General features: G+C 39.8%; 1 protein-coding gene across 6 annotated transcripts in view; it reads left to right on the forward strand.

The window, feature by feature from the left end:
- QTMAN (queuosine-tRNA mannosyltransferase) overlaps positions 1-23,452 on the forward strand; it is a 170,971-nt gene that overhangs the window by 33,469 nt on the left and 114,050 nt on the right. For 5 of the 6 annotated variants that reach the window (XM_077784897.1, XM_077784899.1, XM_077784901.1 and 2 more), the window contains exon 4: positions 19,542-19,752. In XM_077784897.1, coding sequence (XP_077641023.1) covers positions 19,571-19,752 — 182 coding nt within the window. In that variant the 5' untranslated portion in view covers positions 19,542-19,570. Of the gene's footprint in view, positions 1-19,541; positions 19,753-21,230; positions 23,177-23,452 lie in introns of those variants that run through there. The other variant, XM_021530349.3, reaches the window with a different exon arrangement.

Raw genomic sequence — 23,452 nt, forward strand, 5'->3', positions numbered from 1 at the left:
AATTTGAAGTCTACCTAGAGCTGGGTACTAGGTTTTTAATGAGGCAAAATGCTTAATAGTTGTATATTTTTAGAAGTTTGGTATATTTTTTTTATGCTGCTAGCCTTTCCTGATTGTCAGTGGCCGTGGGAGCAGTGCAGAGCTGAGGGCCCCCATGTCTGGTGTTGCTTGGTGGAGGTACAGCTGCCAACCCAATGGCCTGAATGACCTCACCTGGCTGCTGGGAACCTCCAGATAGTGCCAATTAAGCATGGAAGCAATTAAAATAATGTACTTGGCACTGGTGAAGGCCACATTTCAAACACTGTGTTCAGTTTTGGGCCCCTCATGACAAGGACATTGAGGGGCTGGAGTGTGTCCAGAGGGAAGGAATGGAGCTGGGGAAGAGTCTGGAGCACAAGTCTGATGAGGAACAGCTGGGGGGCTCAGCCTGGACAAAAGTCATAAATAGGTTGGACACACTTTTCACCAGCTTTTATTAAAAAAAAAATATTGACATGGAAATAGATCACCAAACAACATGAAGTAAACTTAACCTGTGTGTCTTGTTCAGTCAGGATCTGTTTTACTACATTTTTCTGTTCCCAAAAAGGCAGTATGTTTATTATTTGTAGAGAGAAAGAGCAGAAAATGGTATTTTATATAAAAGCTGCCTGTCTGCATCATGGACTGTACATGTGAGAGCTGATGTTTTCTGCTGTTGCTTTAGGTACAGATTTTTCCATAGCACCTGCATGCTCAATTTGCTCTCCCGCCTTCTGATTTTACCCCTTGTGACAAATAGTACACAGATAATTGTTAAAATAGAAATTAGCACAGTATTTAGGGGTGTTTTTCTGTCTGAATTTGACAAAATTGCTACATACTTACATATTCAGGTTTTCTTAGGTAGTGATTTCCTCTTGCGTGTTGGTAATGCTCTTAGCAGCGACAGTGCTTTGAACTGTCACTTCATCCACTTGAAGTTAATTACTCGAAAACTGGGGGGAGGTTTATATATATATATATTTTTTTTTTTTTTTTTTTAACCAGTTTCCCATCCAGCATCACTGAGGATGTCACTGTGAGGTAGGAATAGCTGCAGTGAAGTGGAGAGCAGAGCAGCTGAGCCTTTGATCGTGTGGAAATGCGAGCGCGTGTTGGAGTTTGCAGCGGCGCGTCCCCACCGGCTGCACGAGGCTTACGCCGCCGTGTTCCCGGGGTCCCCGGCTTGGGGAGATTTGGGAAGTCCTTAGCAGGCTTGGCAGTAAAACCCAAATATCCTCTCAAGCCCCAGAGTGCTTTAAGTCTTTGCTCAGACTGCTTAGTAGGCACAGAAGGAGGGAGATAATATATTTTTAGCTTTCAAATTCAAAGAAAGCTTTCAATTAAAGGAGTTCTTGACAATTTTAAATGCTCTGTTCTTTCTGTGTTTGTACCAGATGATGAGGAATGGGGTGGTTTTGATTTTTTTTTTCTTTTGGAGTGGAGGAAAACCTATCCTCTTTAATTTATATTGTGGCAGTTTAAAGCATTAAATGTCATACTCTGTATTTCCTGTTCTCTGTAGTTTCTTTGAACGAATTAGAAAAATAGGCCTCTTATCCTGTGGTGAGCAGGACACCGAGTATACCAGAATTTAGATACCAGAAGGTTGCTTTCAAAATAATTGAAGAGGGTGATCAGATTTTTGTGATTTCATAACTTGCTACCTGAAAAGTTGTACAGGTTTTGTGAAGATTTTCCCCGCTGTTGAGGGCAATGAAACACAAAACTTGAAATAGTTTTTATATATAATTTTTTTTTTCTTTTTTTAAAGAGAAAATAAGTGTCACAGCTCAAGAGAGAAATCTATAATGTGAAAGAACATGGGATCATAGGGTAATTCAGATTGGAACTGTTCTCTGGAGGCTACCTAGTCCAACCTCCTGCTCAGGGCAGAGTTGGCCATGAGCCTGTGATACCTATATCCAAGAGTATGTAATCATGGAATACTTGAGTATTGCATGATCTCTCTGGAGTGTCTGCATTTCATCTAGTGCAACTTTCTAGTTCACATTGAGGGATCTGATCCACAAGGCTGCATTTATATTCTTTACGTTTTAAAATGTGCCTTACACAGGCTTCAGGTGATTGGTGATTTTTTTTCTCAAGATTTGGATTCTGTGTGATCATAATTCAGGTCAGTACAGAGAGAAGAAGGTATGTCCTTGGACTATGTTCTGGGATTATATGTTAAATAGAGATGTATTTATATTTTTCCTTGGTGCCAACATTGCTTTCCTTGCACATAGTTTTTTTTTTCTGTAAAGATTTATTAAGTTTAATAGTTACTATGAAATACTTTTAAGTGTCTCCATTCTGCAAAGAATTGAAAGAGATCTTTTTTTCTATTGGCATTTGAAAAGCAGAAAAAAAGTGACTACTACAACAGAATTTTATTAATGAATGATTTACACTGGTTCCAGCTGTGACCATGTGATTAGTCCTTTGCTGAGCAACAATGGGTATTTTCTTTCTGCTTTTATTTAATTTCCAAGAATGTGTCATCTGTTACGTTAACTGCTGCCAGTATACCCCATATAAACTGGTATTTTTTATTTCCCTGAAGCATAAGATGAATACCCACCCATATCCTTCTGGAACTAGAGTTTTAAATGAATTGGGAATTTTATTGACTATATCTGATTCAGCAAGCCAAAATCATAAAAGTTAAAATATTTATTAAATGCGCTAGACTGTAAGATGTCTTGCTCCCTGGTAGTGCAAAAGATAGATATTTTCACTTTTAAAATTCTATCTTAATATTTTATTACAGCAATACAACGTGTTATAGAGGTGGACAAGCCTGCAGATTGAAATGTGGATAGTCCAGATTGTTCCTTTCCCTCGACCATATGGTGTAGTTCTAAAAGCCTTTTGTACGCTGTCTGTTCAGTTAATTGTAAACTCTGTCTTTAACGTACCTTAAAAATGAGATATATGTGATCTAAAAGTCAGCATATCCTCTGGTAAGTAAAGTTTGCTCAAATAAATCTAAATTCACAGTCCTGGTCTCTTGGTAGATTTTCTTTCTGGGTGCATTTAAAAGTCTTTCACCGTTTCTTGGTAACGAATGTGAAGCCTGTGTGTGTGGAGAGACAGGTTTTTCCATTTCCTCCTCGAGAAGGGGGGGAGATTTGAGGATATAATGAACATTTCATAATATTTTTGCTTGGCAGACAGCTCTGCCAGTGGGTGATGTGCAGGAACATCGAAGCTTTCTGACAGATGGATGGTAGGACTGCTAAGACACCTACACACGCTTCGGCGTCTGATGTTCCTGGGGTTGCTCTGATGGCCAGGAACCTCGTGCTCATGCTTTGGTCTGCTGATGCCCAGTGAGGGCCTTCAGAAGAGCAGAACCAAGCTTCACTCGAGGTTTTCATATGCCACAGAGAGGGGTAATTTCTTATATTCCTCACAAAGCATTTATTATGGAGGCAAATGGGTTTTTAATGTAATAAGGAGTTAAAAAATTAATTGTTAGAGAGCTTCAGAAGCAATTTTATCTTCTATTCTTTCACCATAAACTATCTGGGAAAAGTGATTGTTTAGAATGCAGATAGGGTTGATGTATCTAAAGAGGAAAAACAAAAGAGTAGGAAACTCACTGAAAATTATTTTCTCTAGGTTCCAACCTGGTTTTAAGCATTGGAGAGTGTTTGCTCTGTGGCAGTTTCTGTGTGGCTTTGGAGATAAGAACCCACCAAAATTTAAAAATAAAGGAAAAGCCAAAACATTGGGAATTAAGCAAGAAGTAAATTACAGTAGTGGAGAGTGAGATTAATGTTCTGAGAGGCCTCTCATAATGAGACTTACTGATCTCTGCTGCATATCTGAAGTTTTTGCAGGACTTCAGATAGTTCTCTCTGTGACTGAATGCAGAGGAATTGGTAACCTTAGTGGATATTAAAAAGAAAAAATGCAACTTTTTGTGCCTACAGAGGTTAAATAACTCCTGACTTTTGTGCATGTGGAAATAGAAAAATTTTAGCAGGTCATGTCAAAATGGAAGCAAATAGTAACAAGTAGCATATTTATTTCTATGCTTGTTCTGAAATAATGTAAAAATTGTGAATTTTAATAATATGCTGGTAACTAAACAGTGGAAAGCTGTTGGAAAATTGTAGTTTTCCTTAAACTGATTTTTCATGCTCCTAGAGCTAAAAAATCACAGAATGATTTGGTTTGGAAGGGACATCCCATTCCAGCCCCCTGCCATGGGCAGGGACACCTTCCACCATCCCAGGCTGCTCCAAGCTCTGTCCAGTCTGGCCTTGGACACTTCCAGGGATCCAGGGGCAGCCACAGCTGCTCTGGCCCTGTGCCAGGGCCTCACCACCTTCACAAGGAGGAATTTCTTCCCAATCTCCCATCTAACCCTGCCCTTCTGTCTGTGTGAAGCCATTCCCCCTTGTCCTGTCTCTCTGTCTCTTGCTCCAAGTCCCTCTCCAGCTCTCTTGGAGCCCCTTTAAGCGCTGGAAGGGGCACTGAGCTCTCTCCTGAGCCTTTTCCTCCTAAGGTTGAACACCCCCACCTCTCTCAGGCTGTCATGATAAAACACTTTGTATGGCAGGTTCTTCTGAAAGGTCACCTTGAAGGGGTGATGAAAAAGGAGTAGATGGGGTTTGTGTGCTGCAGAGGCAGATACAGATCCTGCTCAGCTGCAGGTTTAGGGGGATGCTGTATCTGTGGGAATCCAGAGCTTCCCTCTGGCTGCCCTGGCAGGTCTGGGACCCTGGCAGGGGTCAGGAACCCCCTGGACAGAGCCCCCAGAGACACTGTCTGTGGTCTCTGTCAATGGAAAAGAGTTTTCAGTCTTAAAGGATGAATTACAAGCTCTGAGTGTTTGATATAAGTAATAATTAAGTGTGGCATGGGTGTAAAAGTAAAATTTTAGGATTCTAGATAAGGGGTCCAAAGGGGACAAGATGGAGGAAATTGGGTGTGTCTTGTCCTTTTTCTCCTTCTTCATGCCCTCCATGTTTCACTGTGGTGTTGGCATTTTTCTGTTGGTTTAGGCTGGGGACACACTGTCCAACGTAGGTGACAGATATTGGCATGTTCTTGTAAATCCAGCCCAGGGAGTTTCTGGTATTTAATGTTTGTCACATCCCACTGAGGGCAGAGCCCCACACGCTGCCCTGCAGGACAGAGCTGGGCAGGGCAGCAGAACATGTGAGAGAAAAACAGAATAAACACCCTTGAAACCAGCACAGACCAATTATGACTTCTTTGGCAACGGGAAGAAAGACAGAGACTTTTTGCAATTTCAGAATCATCAATACCTCAGATTCCGACACGTATCCACTGACCAGCAAATCCCATGAAACAAGTAGAATTTGGTACTTTTCTGGCTGTAGCATGAAATCAGTGGGAGCAAGAAAGTGTCTGTGGGCAGAGTTTCTGCGTCTTGCAATTCAAGTAGTTCAGAAGCTTTAAAGTGCAAGAAATCACATGTAATGCTTAAAGAATCCAGCTGTAATTTTGAGAGCTGAAGGAGAAAACGGTGTCTGAACATTTATTGCAGCCTCCATATGAGAGCAAGTTCTCAGAGCCTGCAAGATGCTGCTTGCAGTGTATATGAATAACAGAGCTGCCTATTTTTACTGTGCACTGGCAAGTGTAGGCTCACTTCATTAGAGCAAGCAGCACAAACAAGTTGTGCTAACTTGTGTGGTTTAAAAAAAGGGTCTAATTTCACTTTTATTTTAGAATCAGCATGAAAAAATCATATGACTTCAAAAACATTTTACAGTTGTTTTGTCAAAAAAAAAAATCTATTATCAACTTGTATTTTAATACATATTTCTATAACTTCAGTTGTCTCATGTCCATTCAGAAACATTTATTGTGCCAACTTAGTTTACAAAACATAAGAGATGGTCACTTTTATAGAGGACAGATTTGTTAAATTTGTGAAAATAGGGAAGTGAAGCTGGCAATTAGACAAAGAAAATAAGGCGAGAGAACTGTGAAGTTTTTGCTTCTGAAACACTGAAGAAATTATGGTGTTCAAACTGTTGGTTTTCTAATGAGGAATATGGCAGAATGGGCAAAGAGTAGAGTGTTTGATTTTCTGGACTGTCAGATGGGGGATATGTTCATACACAGGTTGGAAGTGAGACTAGTTTGAGACAGGAAAAATTGATATGTGACCCATCAAGGTAGTAATTGATGTGCTGTTTGTAAGTCAATCCTGTGTGGACTTCGTTTTATCAGTAAAAAAAATTCAAAGAAGAAAAAGGTGATGTAGGACTGAGGAAAGGAAAGTACAACATGAAGTAATGAGAGAAGGTAAGAGAATAGGGAAAAAATTAGAAATTGTTAAGAAATGTAAGTGAAAAGAGGAAATCAGGGATTCAGTTGTATGAGAAACAATTCATATGGTTTCAAGAAGTGTGGATTTTCCTTTTGAAGATGGAATTCATCAGCTATCCAGATGAAGAGGATACAATTTTGTCTCATTTTCATAATGAAATAATGGAAGTACAATCTGGGTAAAATATGTGTTTGTCTGTATTTTCTTAGATGGGATGATGCTAATGATAAATTAACGGTATTTTTCAGTATATTTTTTCTCACATGTTGCAAAGTGTCAAGTAAAGTCCTGCTGGTTTGAAAGAGAATGTACATTGTGGTGGCTGGGAGTAGGGACATACAAGTCACTGCTCCTTTCTTCTGCTCCTGGTTTTAATGTAGAACTACTGTTGGAAAATGGTGCAAATCACAATTTTAAATTCAGGTTTTCTCATCTGTAAAGCAGAGATAACAATACCTACCTACCTCACAGGAGTGTTGCGAGGTTTAATTAATGTTTGTTAAGCTCTTCAGCATTTTTGGATAAAAGCAGATAAATTAAACCTCTTGTTGTTAATAATGAGAAAACCCCAGGCAGAAGGTGTAGTATGATTTTGGGGTTGGAGGGAGGAGATAGAATAATCACAGTTTGTTGTTTCAAACATATTTAGACAGAACAATTGACAATGTTTAGTTAGAAGTTATATTATTAGTTCGGTGTAAGAATCCAAGCTTTTTCATACAAATTGCTAGTAATTTGAGCTTGTACACAGTGTTTTGTTTTGTTTTAGAAGCATAATATGGTTTAGGTTGTCAGGGACCTTAGAAGTGATGTAATTCCAACCCTCTGCCATGGTCAGGGATACCTTCCACTATCCCAGGTTGCTCCAAGTCCCATCCAAGCTGGCTGTGGACACTTCAAGGCTTGGGACATGTTAATACAGGTTAGAATTCCTTTGGCTTTACAAAATTGAATGTATCATTGCTATTCCACTTTTGCTTGCACTATGAGGTAAATTCCTTATAGTCTGGCTATATATATATATATAAGACCAAACCAAGTATTTCTCTGTCATCAAACACTGTGTCAAGGTTTCTAGGACTGAAGTGTAGTATTTAGAGGTTGTAGCCTTTGGAATAACAAGTCAGTAGGTAACAGTAGTAAGAAACGCATGAAGTTCTGTGTATGCATGAATGTGTCTTACGGTATAATTTAATCAACCCTGTAATATGGTCAGGAGGAAATTTTTTGAGAAAATCATTGACAAAAGTAATTGAGTGAAATAGCATTGAGTGATAAGAAAATCAGTGGGGGATTAACCTTGCTAAAGCTTGTTTCTGAAGCTTTTTTCCCTATTCAGATAGGATATAGTCAAAGTAACCATTCTAGTTACATTCAGAGGAAACGCTGTGTGTATTCCCCAGCACATTTCTTAGAATCCATTGTGCCTGTAGACTCCAACTTTACAAACGTAGTGGTGTGTCAGCAACATCCCAGGTGTCATTATAAATGCCAGCAGTATGTAAGTGGTATTTGTAAATAAGCCCGAACAAGTGAAATGGTCTGTGTTAGTCAACCATTCTGCACCTTGGATACATTGAAGGCTGATGCTTGGTTGAGTAGCTAAACTAAATATCAAGTGGTGTTACACAGCTTGAAAAGAAACTCAGCTCTAAAGAGAAAAAGCAGACTTTTTTCTAAGTCATTCTGTTAATGCCCAAGAAGATGTTTCCGTGAGTGTTAAGAAACCAACCATCTATAGACTCTAGGAAAAATGGTTTATGGATCTCTCTTGCCCATGCTCATTCAGAGCTTCAATGGGGAGGCAGAGTGCTGCAGCTCTGAAGAGTAGCTTGAATCATCTTGCATGAATATTGCTCTCTCCAGGGATATTGGCATGCAAAACAGATTCTGTTCATCTTAGAGGATGTTGAATGCACCTCACACATGGCTTCATAACCACTTTGAGATGAACAGGCAGAGTTTGGATTACGTTCTTGTCAGTGGAAGCAAGTGTGTGTGATCAATGCAGATAGGTGGAAATAATTCTCTTCTCTCAAAACATTCAGTTGCTATTTGTTATTTTGGGTACCCCGCCTGTGTTTTTTTTTCCAAATGTATATTTTTTGAAGGGAACTTATTCTTTTCCTTCCTGCCCTTTCCCCTCTCTCATAATTATATTTTATCTTCAGTGGTCAAAGGGGGAGAGTGTCTTCCAGGTTTACTTCTGCCTTAAATGTGGGGCTAAATCAGTTTCATGAACACCTTCAAGTATGTACTGCTTACAAAGCTTTGTGGGATTAGTCTGTGCTTAGACACTGATGGGAAGATGGGATCGGAAAATATTCAGGAAGATCTGCATCGTTCACTTTGTGGTAAGGCCTGGGGAACACTTTTCTTGGCTTCAGATCCACTTAATAAAAATGATTTTTGAAAATCACAGCATAAATAGGTGATTTAAATATAGATTTAATGTTATCTCTATAACTAAAGCACCTCCAAATCTCTAGTCTAACCTTACTCTCTTGTCAGTCTGGAGCCATTCCCTGTGTCCTGTCCCTCCAGGCTCATGTCCCAAAAGCCTCTTCTGAAGGCCCCTGAGGCACCAAAAGGGGCTCTGAACTCTCCCTGGAACCTTTTCCTCTCCAGGTGAACACCCCCAGCTCTCCCAGCCTGGATCCAGAGCTGCGAGGCTCCAGCCCTTGAAGTGTCCTCGTGACCTCTTCTGGATCTACTCAGACAGGTCCATGGTCATGGAAAATAACCAGAAGTTTCAGCTGTAGCTTCGCTGTGGGTCTGACTGCCCATGGAACTGTTGTGAGGTAGCACTGCCCTGATTACAGAGGTATTTCCAAACTGTCCATGTGCTGTTGTTCTCCAGGCCTCCACGAGCTGCTTACGGCTGCTGTGAATGCTTAACTGGGGGTATTGCCAAAAATTTCCCAATGGCCAGAGTAACTGCACAGCCCTGATGCCTTTAGTAGGAATCAGAACAGATTTTTAACTTGCTGGCAAAGGCTGTGATATTTGTGGCTTTGAAATGAAGAAGTGGGAATATTAAGCACAGACCTTGCGTGTGTGAGGTGTGAATGGTTTCTTGCAGTTGCCTTGTAATGGTATTTCTGGGATTTTTATCAGAACTGTCAGCAAGAGCACCTACTAATAGCCAGTTGAACTTTATAAATAGTTTGGATCTTCCAGTAACAACTTTAAAATAGTTCCTTCAGCTCTGACCCCTGCAGTGAATATGTTTTGTTCTCTGCTCCCCTGTAGTCATGGCCATTATAAACCACACTTAATGTTCCTGGACTCCAAATCCTGGAAGTCTTCAAGGCCAGGCTGGGTGGGGTGTGGAGCTGTCTGCTCTAGTGTAAGGTGTCCTTGCCTACAGGGTTGGAGCAAGATAACCTTTAAGGTCTCTTCAAACCCAAACTATTCAGTGATTCTTAGTGTTGTACCAGTGTGTGGGAGCAGTTTTCCAGGTTCTGTAGGTTGTGTGGTGGTACAAGTGGAAGGAGCTGGTAAGTGACAGCATAATTTTGGTTTTGTTGAGCAGGATGTTTTATTTGATATGAGTTTTCAGGTTTTGAAGAAAAGTTTTGTGAGTTGCTCAAGCACAGTAAATGGTTTTCAGACTCTCTTTTTAGATAGGTGCAAAAATGATTCCCAAGTGACCCTAAAGCTGAAAACCTTAAGTGAGTTGTACTGATACATTCATGATTTATAATGAAGTCAAGTAAAAAAAGTCCCTTTTTAAAATTCTTTTTGTTAAAGACTACAGTGCTGTTTGTGGGTTATAGGCAGATTTTCTTATGTACAATAAAAGCCAAGTTTTTAAGGCCCAGGGTTTTTTGAACATGATGATTTTAATGGCACTTTTCAGCCATCTGAGAAACTTCAAGGAAAAAATTTACATCTTGATGTCCTCTCTGAGTGTCCTTGCCTTGCTTTATCTGTGGCACTGTTAAAAAGGGCCACACACTTGTTTAATGTCTGTTAGGGTCTCCCCCAGACATGAATATTTATTCGCTTTGCAGTATCTGTTTTGAAAACATCAGCTCAGAACCTAAACTTGTTTACAAAACACCCAAAATAACCTTCCAAAACAGATTGTTTTGAGATGCTTGTGTATCGCTTTTATTCATGGAAAACAAATATTTCCTGCAATGCTCACCATTTCAATTGGCAGATGATACCAGACATGTTTATTTAACTCGTGTCAGTGTTTTTCAGCTTTCTGCAATGTGTGTATCCATAGATACTTCCCAGTGGAGGAGGCAGACCCCTTAACTTTCTGATACTTGTGAAGTAAAATAAAATGTATGAATATGCTTTTCTTCGTTGCTTTAAGCCAATCCTTGAAGTAATTTGCAAACTCTGCACACAAGAGGATGGAAACAAGTGACTTAAGTCATTAAATTTGCTATTCTTGGGTCAGCAGAGATGCTGGGGAACACTTGCAGTGAGCTGTCAGAAAGCATTTTGGCCAGAATCTGGAGCCTTTAATATTTCTAGAGCCCTTTCAGAGGGCTTAGTCAAAGCCTGCTAGGGGAATTATTTACAGGAAACAGGGTGCTGCACCACTAAATCAAATTGGCAACTCCTATTGTGCTGTATTTATAAATTGGTGTGGGTAACATGTCATCTGCATGTCAAGTTGGAAATAAGATATAAATATTGTTAACATGGAAAAATGTTCAGTGCTGTATGAAGCCCTCATTCAGTATTGTGTGATGTTTGCTATTGACTCTGAGAGCTTTTGAGGGGTTTCTAAAAGCCATAATGTGGTGCTGGCTGCACAGAAGTTAATGAGGGTATTTCTCTTCTCATGGCTTCATAGCATGAAGCCCTGGTTCAGCTCTCTCCTGAGCTGAAAAGAGGCAAATGAAAGACCAAAAATCTTCATCAGTTGAATTTTAGTACTTAATATGTAAGACTGAGGACTTCTTTTGTACATGTAACATTTCAGCCTTGAAGTTGCTTAGTGAGCATCATACCCAAGAGCATCATACCCCATGCTGCTGTGGGGATCCAGTACTTCAATGTTGCATCTTACAAACAATAACTTGATCATTTATTCTCTTCCCTTGATGAAGGATCTCATAGGCTGGCAAAATCCTCATGATTGCCCTTTTTGTGCTCATGTAGTTGCAGGTCTTGAGGTGAAAAACAAGGCAGGTACATTTGGCTCTGCTTTGGAAGTTCATTTTCCATCATGGTTGAAATAAATTTTGAAGTAATCTTACTGAAATGTTTTGTGAGCTTTGTATCACAGAATGGTTTGGGTTGGAAGAGACCTTAAAGTTCATCCAGGAGGCTCCCACCTCCTGCTGTGGGCAGGACATATTCCACTATCCCAGGTTGCTTCAAGCCCCATCCAGTCTAGCCTTGGACACTTCCAGGGATGCAGGGGCAGCCACAGCTTCTCTGGATGCCCTGTGCCAGGGCCTGCCAACCCTCACAGGGAAAACTTCTTCCTCATGTCTCATCTAACCCTCTCAGTGTGAATCTGTTCCTGTGTCCTGTCCCTCCATCCCTTGTCCCCAGTCCCTCTCCAGCTCTCCTGGAGCCCCTTTAGGCTCTGGCAGGGGCTCTGAGCTCTGCATCCTTTTCTCCTCCAGGTGAACACCCCCAGCTCTCCCAGCCTGGCTTTACCAACTCTACATCTCTCTTGTACTGAGCACCCCAGAGTCGGATGCAGGTCTGCGGTTGGGATCTCACAGGAGCAGAGGGGCAGAATCCCCTCCCTGGACCTGCTGCCCCTATGGCTTTGGGTGTAGCTCAAGATGGAGTTGGCTGTCTGGCCACCTGCCCTCAGAATTGCTCCTGTATGTGGGACCTCTCCCTGATATTTCACAGTTGAGCTCCATTTGACAGTTGATCTTGTTCCATCCTTTTTGTGGACTCAAGGTGTGACTGAAGATGCAGATCATTTCATCACATATTCAAAGGGATACCTGACTGCAAAAGAAATCTGGTTTGTGCCCACTCAAGTACCAAACATCTCAGGCTACCAAGCCTAATGATTAAATTAACTCTTGGAATTCCAGCTTTTGTACAAGAGCAATTTAATTTCTCAATCCCAAATTCTGTTGACCAAAGAGTGGTCTTCATTTAGTGTTTTGCTACTTCAATTTCGTTGGGGAAAGCAAATAAAATTTTTGATGTGGAGTGATTTTTGTTACCTCACAGAGTGACTAATGATGGCTTCTAGCAAGTGCTTTGTCTTTTAATCAATCAGCTAATATGCACTGTAGACTGTGCCTTTCAAATAAAATCAGTTAAAATATTTGTGACTTTTTAAAAATGAATACGTATGTTCTTTAAACTGACCATGAATGCACATTGTAATTCTTACCTTCTGTACAGAAGCTGGTCTGAAGCTCAGAGCGTGTGGAGCACATTTCTCATCATATTCCTAATAAATCGGAGGAATTTCAAAATGCCAGCCCATTATTACCAGACTGAGACTTTTTCTATAATAGGGAACTAGCAACTAATATGTCTCCTGTCAAGTTTAAAAATAGTGCTACATCTCCCATTACCACACCTATTAGTTCCCTCTCCTCTCGGAGATACTCTAAATCAAGGATCCTTCATCTATTTAAACCTAATGTAAGCCTTCAGCATCACCAGTGCTATCAAATTTATAGTCATAGGTGCAGCACTGGAAATGTTGAGTCCTGTAAACTCTATTGATCCTTCATGTGCTGTAAACACACTGCAAATAAGTTGGATAAAGCCAACATATCATTTAACTTTAGCAGTCTCTGTTAAAATCAGTTTTCATTTTTCCAGGCTTCTGAATTACATGGCAAATGGGAGCTGATAATTAACTGTTAAATCAGAATAACTAATTTTCTCTCAGATCCAATTGCAAACCTGGCATACTCTCATATGAGGTTATACTCTGATATTAGTGCTGTATTTCTTTTTTACCTTGTTCAAAAAAAAATCCTGTTAGTGGTAGAAGAGCGTCTCAAAATAATGTAAAATTTCTTGTGAAGATAATTATTTAATATCTTCTGCAGCATATTCATGTTAACTTCTGTAAATCAATTTGGACCATTGAAGGGAGGAGACAGAGGAACAAAGCCTGTGGAAGAGTTATTTGGGTTTCCTGGTGGTGGATGATGGTGGCTGTAGTTGTTTCCTTGGCAGAGCATCATCCTGGTTCTCCATCACACCTTTTTTGTGTCTTTTCCCCTTCTACCTTGCCTTTCTTTGGAGGAAGATTTTATCCTAATTAAATGTCAACAATGCTTAATTTGCCTTTGTAAATCTGAATTTGTGAAAGGATTTTACAGAGTACCGAGTATCCCTCATACCCTCTCCTTAGTATTATTTAGTCCTGTGTATAAAATTTAGGAGGTCAATTAGACACAAAAGAACCAAGTTGCATATTGTAATTGTCATTCTCAAAGTACTGAAGGATCAGCACATCAGTCAGGGAAATTTCCCTGAAAATATATCTTTGGAACGCTGTGCTCCATGGGGGGATAGAGGCTTCCCCACAGAGGTAGCTTTGACTGTTGTGGTTTTGAGTTAACTATAAATGTGATGCACAGATGTCTTTCTCCACTGGAAAAAAAATATAAATTGCAATAATTTATTCAGTATAGATTAAGATCTTCAAAGATGTTGATTGAGGATGGCTAGAAGTATAGATGCAAAGTATTTATGGTGGTCTCAGACTGTGTCAGCGAAGAAGGTAAAAATAAAATTCTAGGGATTAATTTTTTTTTGCTTTGCTGTAGCTGGGGAAAAACAAATTTAATTTACAACAGAAAATTATGAAGGTCATTAGTGTCTTTGCCTGGATAAAATAGTAAAACAGTTTAAATTCAGAGTTTTAAAATGCATACATTACATATGCATTAACATCTTTTTCCTAAGGATTTATAGCAATATTGTTAACTTAGCATTCTCAGGGTAATGTGCAAATTTTACAGCACGTTAACTTTCTAAATGCATAAACTCCAAAAGGAGCCTTAACTGTCTCTTGTGTCAGAGTGTCTCTTGGATTGATAGCCATGGGACGTCTTAAAAATTTTGATTTCCAATTCCTGGTACTCCATCTCAGGGTTGAAAACACAGACATAAGAACTGAACCTGGCAGTTCTCACAATTTGATTAAGAGCAAACCAATTCTTTAAAAATTATGTTGTTTGCAATTCTGATTGCATCATAGAGTCGCTGAATGGTTTGGGTTGGAAGGGACCTTAAACCTCATCCAGTTCCACCACTGCCATGGGCAGGGACACCTTCCACTGTCCCAGGCTGCTCCAAGCCCTGTCCAGCTGGCCTTGGACACTGCCAGGAATCCAGGGGCAGCCACAGATTCTGTGGGCAACCTGTGCCAGGGTCTCTCCAACATCACAGGGAAAAATTTCCTCCCAGTTTCTAGTGTAAGCCTACCTTCCTTCATTTTAAAGCTATTCTCCTCGTTCTGTCACTCCCTGTATGTGTAGATCATAAGTACAGTAAAAATGAGACGTGATATTTTAGTGAAACCAAAGCAGGCCAGGAAAGCCATGCAAGTTTCATTCCTTGCTGCCTCCAGGTAATGGTAGATTTTGGCATTCTGTAGGTGTTTGCAGCTCTCAGGTTGTGTGCATGGGCCAGACTGTGGTTTATGGGTGTCACCAGTAAATAAATGTTACTGCTGCTCAGCCATCCAAATACACAGGTGAACGATTTTGGTTTACCACATTCTCAAAAGAAGTGGAGGATTTCTTGCTTTTTCCAGTTGGTTTATATAAAAGACAAATTGTCATTTTCGCTTATGCAGTTCAGTAATGACAAATCTCAGAACTGGTACTTTTGGGTTGTCTAGAGACAAGTTAAATTTTGGTCAAACCTTAAGATGTGATTGTGTTTAAGGTACAGCTTTGGGGTTTCGGTGAGTCACTGTCATGAGTGGGAGGGCAGTGCAGGCTCTTTCAATCTGTGTGTGTGTATTTACAGCACATCCCCCCTTCAGGTAAGGATGGGAAGGAGAAGGGACAGAGGAGGAAAGGTAAAGGACTCTCAAAAGTCCTTTGGAAAATTTCATTTTATTGCAACGTGCAACATGGAAATTTTTTTGCCTGTGTGAGCCATCACAGCGAGTTTATGTGAAACCATCAAAGGTTTAAGTGTGTTAATGTCCACAGGTTGTACCTGGTGGGTTTTGCAGTGGGTTGAGTTATGAGACTCTGAACCACGTGTGCTCGGATAGGGTGGTGGAATAAATTTCTCATATGTGTGGGACTGTGACGGTTAAAACAATCATTACTGAAACCATATACCTTATTTCCTGTAACTAATAGTAGATCTCTACCTGTGGAATATATTAACAATTATTCCTTTGAGTTTGGATGGTTGCTCAGCTGTTTTGTTGGACAGATATTCAGACGTGGTCTGTAATTTATGTTGTCTGAGTACGTCAATGAACAGAGCTAATTATGGCTTCCTGATGTGAGCTGTACTGATGTTTGTGAAACCACACTTCTGCATGTAAGAGTAAACGTGTGTTCTTTAATAAATTGTGGAAAATGATGGGTTTTCTCTGCCTAGGTTGGTTAACGAAAATATCTAAGTTGGCATTCACCTAGGGTTTAAAAAGAAGGCATGGTTTTGTGGCTGGTTGAACAGTTAATTCTTCCATGCCTTTAAAGATAATTTTTATTTATTACTCTGTACAGTACTCAGACTTCCTTTTAAAAGGAAATTATTGGTTCAACCAGCAGTGGCCCTTTCAGAGACTCCATCACTTGCCATGTTTCAGTGTGGGGTAGAGCTGCAGCAAATGACAAAAGTCCTGGCTTAATGTCACTGTGAGCGGCTGGCTTTGTGACAGCACCTAATTACCCACCTACACTTCTCAGTACTTCAGTATACCTCTGTATTAGTCATGTCATTTGGACACTGTTGCCACTTGGAAGGATTTTTTTTTTTCAGATGTGTAATGTGTATCCTGAGGAATGTGCTGCTCTGTATGGTAAAGACAGAGTAGGAAATTTTCAAAGGAAAGTATCCTGCAGCCGTGTGGATGGGTTTGAGCTGTTTGAGGAACACCCAGGATTGCTGGCTCCAGAGAGGAAATACTGTAATGAGAAAGGGGAAGCAGTTCTGTTTTTCTAATATTTGTTGTTTTCTTTGAAATGGGGAAAAGAATACCTGGAGTGATTTATATTTAATTGAGGATTGCATTCCATCAGATACGGTGAATGTTCTCAGGCCATTTATCAGCTGTGTCTTTTGGAGACCTCTGAGGAGTTTATGGTACATATTTACCTTAACTTGGCTGGGTCAAGGGAAATAAAGCAAAAATAATAGCTGTTATTTTTGTATGTGAGCAAAACTGGAAGTCATGTGGGTGAAATATGAGCCAAACAACCATGTCCTACCTCCTCTGTGTCTTTCTAAGTACAAGAAATTATTAGTTATATGTAATATAATTTCCTTAGCATTATCAGTGTATCTTTTAAAAACAGAAGATTTATTGACTTTTTAGTTGCTTCATCGTAGTCAAGCCCTGAAGTGAATGTGACATATATTATACTGCCATTATCCTTTAGTAGTATCTTATGTAGGCAGCATCTTATTTAAAAAAAAAAAAACAAACAACAAAAGAGAATAAAATAAACCATTTACTGCTTCTTACATAACATGGTAACATTTTTTCTGAATTGAATTTGTTGTATATTGCTGGTAATGTATAGAGATCACACAACAACAGAATCCTACAAGTGCTAGTGAGGATTTCAATAAGCAGTACCTACATTTTTTGGAGCGAGTGAGTTTTGTAAGAAAACCTTTGATCTTTAGGTCGTCTCTGAAAAAAATGTGTCATTGCTGATTGTCACCCTCATGGGCTGCTGCCACAGGGTCTATGAGTGTTATTGTGAAGAATTACATATCAAGAGCTATTTTAACACCCACTCCATGACACAGCCACGATTCAACCCAGTTTCCCAATGCAAATAGCCAAAGGAGGTTTATTGTATAGTAATACTTGTGTATTGCAGTTTCCCTAATAGATCTAAAGGTAGGTAAATGCAGAATAAGTAACTAAATGTCAGGGTCTTTAAGCAGGAGGAAACACGAGGACTGAGCAATCTCTTACCGTCAGCACGTACAGTCATTCTCTGTTCCCGTGAGGGATGAACAGTGAAAACTGGTGCAAAATAAAACCAAAGAGCACAGTGTGGGTTCAGCTAAACCTGGTGATAAAACCAGTTTCAGAACTAGTCTGGTGAAGTGTGATCTGATCAGATGCTTCATGAACAAATTGCTTTATTACTGATACTGCTAATGATTTGTAAATTAGTTGCAAGCCTCCCCGAGTGACTGACTCAGTGGCATTTACCAACTCTTCTCATACCCCCGTTTTTAGGGGCTGAATTTATAAAACACTTCCCTTTAGTCCCTTGAATTAAATTTTCGGTGGCATTTGATGACAAGCATAGCATGATTAATTACAAATTGTTCTTTAGGTGAATAGTGCAGATTCTAAACCACAGCTTGTGTTTTTATAGCAGTTATTACCCTGCAGACTCCAAAAGGGCTTTGGAGGAGAGATTATGATTTTGGTTACATCATTGTAAATTCAGAAAACGTCAGTGATCTCAAAAGTGTGATTTTCTTGAAATTAGGTCAGTGGAAAAGAGATCAGAAACTGCTTTGCTACCTGAAAAGAAGCAAGCTCCAAAATGGAGTGAAGTATCTACTTCCAGATGGCTTTCCTTTTGGCTTTGCAAAGAATGTATTTGTTAAAACAAATCATTTATTTGAAATATTTTGGAAAAGTGAATAATAGAGCAAATTATAACCTGAATCCGGGCTGGATTAAGACAATAAAGTTGTAGCATGGAATGTTTTTTCTCTTGCTGATTGTTCTGTAATGACCCAGAAGCTCTCCATCACTGTTTCATCTGGCACCAAGGTGGGCCAGCAACAAAAAACGACCTAAAGGTTTCTTATATTTTGTCTGCCAATTAAATTGATTCAGTGTTTGGATTTTTGTTGCTGGTTAACTGATCTTATGATAGCTACACTGCACTTAAAAGGCTTTTTGTTTGCTTTCTGCCCTCTGATTACAAAATACATAATATTTTCAACCTGATCTTGAATCGAACTAAATTTCTCAACTATGGTTGAGATGATGATTGAGATTTTCAGGAGAGTATGTAGTTCTCTGTTGAATTCTCACTTCTTGTCACCAGAGGTTTTGGTAAGATAAGGATTACAGTCTGAAACCACTAGAAATTGCAGGTCAGGAAATGGATGTAAGGTCTTGCAATGGACAGTGTCAAACACGAGTCTGGAGTAACTGAGTTTAGCAGGGAGTCCATCATTCTTAGGGAATGTTGAGAGGGAAACCATCAGAGAGGTGTTTGTGGATGGTGAACACCTTTCAGGGTTTTGCTTTCAGCTTTTGTGTGTGGTGGCTTTGCTCGAAGCATGTGAAAAGCAGCTTTTGAGTACCCCAAGGGTGTGACTCATGAGGGCGATGAGCAATAGTCACCGGGTTTTCATCTGTCCCCTCGCTTTGGGCAGCACGTTCTGCATCCTGTTTGTGAGCAGCTCTGTGGCTTTTTGTCTCAGAGCTTCCTTGAGCCTCCTCTAGTGTTCTCTTCCACCCACTTTGGAGTACTCAGAAGAAATAAAGTGGTTTATGTCTCCTTTTGTTGCTGGGGTTGTGATCCCAGCAATGCAGGAGGGTGTCCTGGGGGATGCCCCAACTGCATCTCCTCAAGTTGCTCCCTGCCTTTGTCTCCTACCCAAATCACTGGCTGAAGTGTATTTGAATTGCTCTTTAATTTTCTTTGCCACCAGGAAAAGGAGGGAAACCTGTATTAGAATGAATAAGCTACATCCTAAGTTATGGAATAATTGACCGTATCAGGGAGTTAGTGTGTAAAGCAAAGCTGTTTTTAAATATCGGATTGAAAACAAACCCATACATTGAAAATATGTCTTCCTAAGTCTTGCACATTTTCATTCATTTAAAATTTACAGGCAGTATCTTTGAAAGGTCAAAATAATCTAGTCATCATAATTGCTAAGTAGCCTTTTCTGAAGTAAACTCATTAATATAATATTAAGGATTATATTACAAGGCCTTGGAGTATATTTATTTCTTTTTCCAATATAATTTTCTTAAGTAGCAACAATAATAATAAAAAGAAAGATATGTTTCTAAAGTAAAATACTTCTCTATTTTCATTTTCAGGTTTCAGACAGTTCTGAAGTACTTGGAAAATGAGTGTCCTTCTCATTGAACCCTTTTATGGTGGCTCCCACAAACAGCTGATGGATCTTCTCCAGGAAGAGCTGCAAGAAGATTGTGTCCTCTGCACACTCCCAGCCAAGAAGTGGCATTGGAAGGCACGGACTTCTGCTCTTTATTTCATGCAAACAGTGCCAACAAGTTCGAATTACAGGTAACCAAGGAACTGAATGATTTCTAAACTCAAATCACACAGATGCCTTCAACCAGGTCTCTTCAACTTACTCCTCGTTTGTATGCAAGGGTGTATGTGGGAGCAATTAGGGACGTGCAGTGGGCATCACAAGTTTTTCTTCTTGGGCTATAACTGAGAAATTACATGTTTTATTTAGAATTTCCAGGACTGTTTTGTCTTGCATCTCCAGTCCGCGAGTCTCTCAGTACGTGGATACCTCATGTCTATACATGTATGTGTATTTCTTATTTGAAATTTGTCATGTGAGCTCACTCATTCTCAAAGGTTTAAACTGTGCTTCACAGATTAGGCTGAGAGATGGCACAGATGTGAACACTGCAAGCTTCCTCACGTGCCCTCCCATGTATCTATTAGCAAGTCTGATTTATCAGTGTCCTGCTCAGGCTGACCTGCAGGATTAAGGGAGCAGATTTATCTTAATGATGGTCCGGTTCAGTAACTTGCCAGCAACTGTGGGTGTCAATTCTACGTTTATGTAAGTAGCAAATTTCCATCAGCTAGAACCTGGGCTGATAAAAACAGGCGATTTAGGTCGACAAGATAGCTATCACATAGTGAGAATCAGCCCCTCCAGAGCCAAGCTGTCTCTAAACCCAGCAGTTTTGCTTGGCCTACCTGATCAGATGAGATGTGGCAAGGTGATTGTCTGGAGCAGTGAGATAGAGCTTTGCTCACAGCATGCAGAACATTGTGTGGGGACTGTGCACCTTCATGGGGAGAGACTGTTCATGCACAGGGTTCTTTAGCACAAGCAGCTGCAGAATAAACTTCAGGAGGACTCTGAGCACACCTGAATGATGTGCCAGCGAGTCACAGTTCAGAACTGGGTCTGGTATTTTTTACTGTGAGTGAGTAGGTGCTTCCTGAGGAAGGAATATAATTTTTCAAGAGTAGATTTGTGCTTAGAAGGCTGGATTTTCTCAGTGTTACCCAGGACAATGTCTAAGACATCTTGGAACACACATTGTGTAAATGTACACCTTTCCTGTGCCTGCTTTTGGCTCTCATTTAAAATAATCTCCCACCTCAAGCCAAATGTTATAATTAATTTTCCCCGTTTTGTCTTGTGCGAGGCATTTAGTGTTCGTTTTCTCTTGCTTTCTTTTTGCAACAGTTTTGTTTTGGAGGAGTGTACATGACAAACTGTTATGTAAATTTGTCTTGTATCACAACCACATCCTCCAACGCATCACAATGTTATCTGTGTTCCTTCAAGGTCAGCAGCCCAAGCTGTCCAGCACTAACTGCATTAAACTAATCAGACATCACTCATAGACATACACTTCATTAGTTTAACTTACAGTTACATTGACCTAAGATAACTTAACTCCAATTTGTCAAGTAACCCACATCTTGGGGAAAGGGGGAGGGAGCGCTGACAAAAAAAACAAAAAAAGCAAAATCCCACAAAAAAACCCAATAACCCAACAAAAAAATCTCAACCCAGCAGCCTGAAAACTCACTTGAAGTTAATAAACTTGCAATCTGTCATAGACTTATGTGCAAATACAACCTTTACTGACAGCAAATAAATCTGATCTAACCAATGGAGCATCTTAAGGAGAGGGAAGCGTTTTCTTTGCTGGTGCTGTTCGGGTTGGAGCAGAGGGAATCAAACAGTCAAAGTTGACAAAGATGTGATGGTTAAAATAGAATTTGTACCTTGTCCTCGCAGGCAGCATAAAATTTTAGGATCAAGGGCTGATATGGCTGGTGAGAGGAAAACTGATTAGAGGTACCTTCTACTTTACTTGCACATTTTTAATGCTTGTTTTTTAATTGAATGTTTTGATTATTTTATTAAATTGAAAGTATAAGTGCATCAGATTCAACCTAGTAAGGATGACTACTCTCATATTAGAAAACACATTGATTAAAATTAATTTTAATTCTGTTATTTCTAAGCTTTCTAATAAGCACTGAAGATCAGCTTCCCAGGTAGCAGTTTGTAAAGACTTAAAAAAATTAAATTGCTAACTGGCAGTACTGCATGTTTGGAATTGCACACTTAAATATTTCAACCTTCTTAGGAGGTCATGGAAAATACCAAATTTGCATTACTTATAATACTGATATTATTTACAGAAAAAAAAACCCTTTCTTTTCCAATTGCTTTCCGTAAACGTGACGTTTCATAAATACCTTGTTTTTATTTGTATGTTTAGTAGTGCAGAAAGGTCACGGATATTTCAAGTGCAAACACTTGTGATAACGGAGCTGCCTTACTAAATCTCTATGTTCAAACAGTACTTTATTTCAAGATCCCGGTGTGTGTGAGAAGTAATACCGATGCTGTTCAGTATGATGTTAGATGTATTTTAGAGAAGTAGTATGGATATGTTTACAGGACTATATCCATATAAACTGATTTTTGGGAGCAGGAAGGTTTGTTTGTTTAAATGTGACACTCAGAGAGTTAAGGAGTAGTCTTAAAAAGTGATTTTGAAACAAAGGATGCAGTACAGAGCTGTAGATGTTAAATTCAGACACTGCAGTGAGCAGAGTTTCTGTGATGAACTTGCTAATTCTTTTATCGGAGAACAGACGGGTCCTCCCTTGAGCACAAACTAAAGTTGAGCTGGTAACGAACAGGACATTTAATGTTACTTTTGTGAACTGTATGACCGCTCTCTGGGTGAGCAGGAACATGATGTTCCCAGGAACGTGGAGATCTCCCTGGGATTGTCACAGGGAGAAGGTGTCCTCACCCTCCACGGGGAGCACGCAGAGCTGTTACGGAAGATATTGGACCCTCAGTGTTTGATCTGCGGCACTGCCTGGATTTATTAATTCCCATGCAAAATCTGTGCTGCATTTCTCCAGAAAAGTTTTGCTTTTCTGTTTTCTTGGCTTTGTCGAGCAATGTGTTAAACCAGCTCATGTTTTCTGTCATCTCCTGAGAGAAGCATGGGAACCCTGAGGAATGGGAAGCCCAAGCATCCAGAATCCCTTCAACTCAGAAGGCCAGAAGGAGGATTTAAAGGTGGATCACTTGCCTAGAGATCTTGGAATGATCACACAGATTGATGTGCAGCAGCCACAGACTGAATTTTAATTGCTCAGAGTCACAGATGATTTTTCCTTAATTGGAAAGAAGGTGTTTGGATGTTGCATTGGTGCAAGGAGTTTCATTCCTGTAGTGGCAGTTTCCAAATCACAGCATTTGAAGTGCACTGAAAAAGGGAGGAATTACTGTCTGCTTTCTCTAGACAAGGTTTTCAACCATCTGAGAGTTTTGTCAGCAGTTGGTGGGATATTATCTTCATTCCATGGATTTGGAAGGTCCAGCAGAGCCTCCTCAGGCTGCTGGCACTCTGCAGATTGGCTGTGCTCACTGCTTTGTCTCCCAACTTCTTCAGACAGCTTCAGCTTCTTGATAAATGTGGGTGTCTGATCTTTAGCCTAAAGTTGTTTTCCATAGCACACAGCAACTATTCTGTAATTCTAGAAAGTATGTAAAAAAAGATTTTTTTTTAGCCTTTTTAAAATTCTTAATTCAGTGAAAGTTCTCAAATATGAAAATGCTGTTGCACAATTTAATGAGAAACAAAAATGCTTTTCTTTTTCCTGTAATTATTTTCTTTATTATAGTGAGCAATCTATTAAATTACAGGTAGCAAAATACTGGTATGACACATTAGATGAAAGGAGTTTATAT

This window comes from Lonchura striata, chromosome 8, assembly GCF_046129695.1.
Source record: "Lonchura striata isolate bLonStr1 chromosome 8, bLonStr1.mat, whole genome shotgun sequence".
NCBI lineage: Eukaryota > Metazoa > Chordata > Aves > Passeriformes > Estrildidae > Lonchura > Lonchura striata.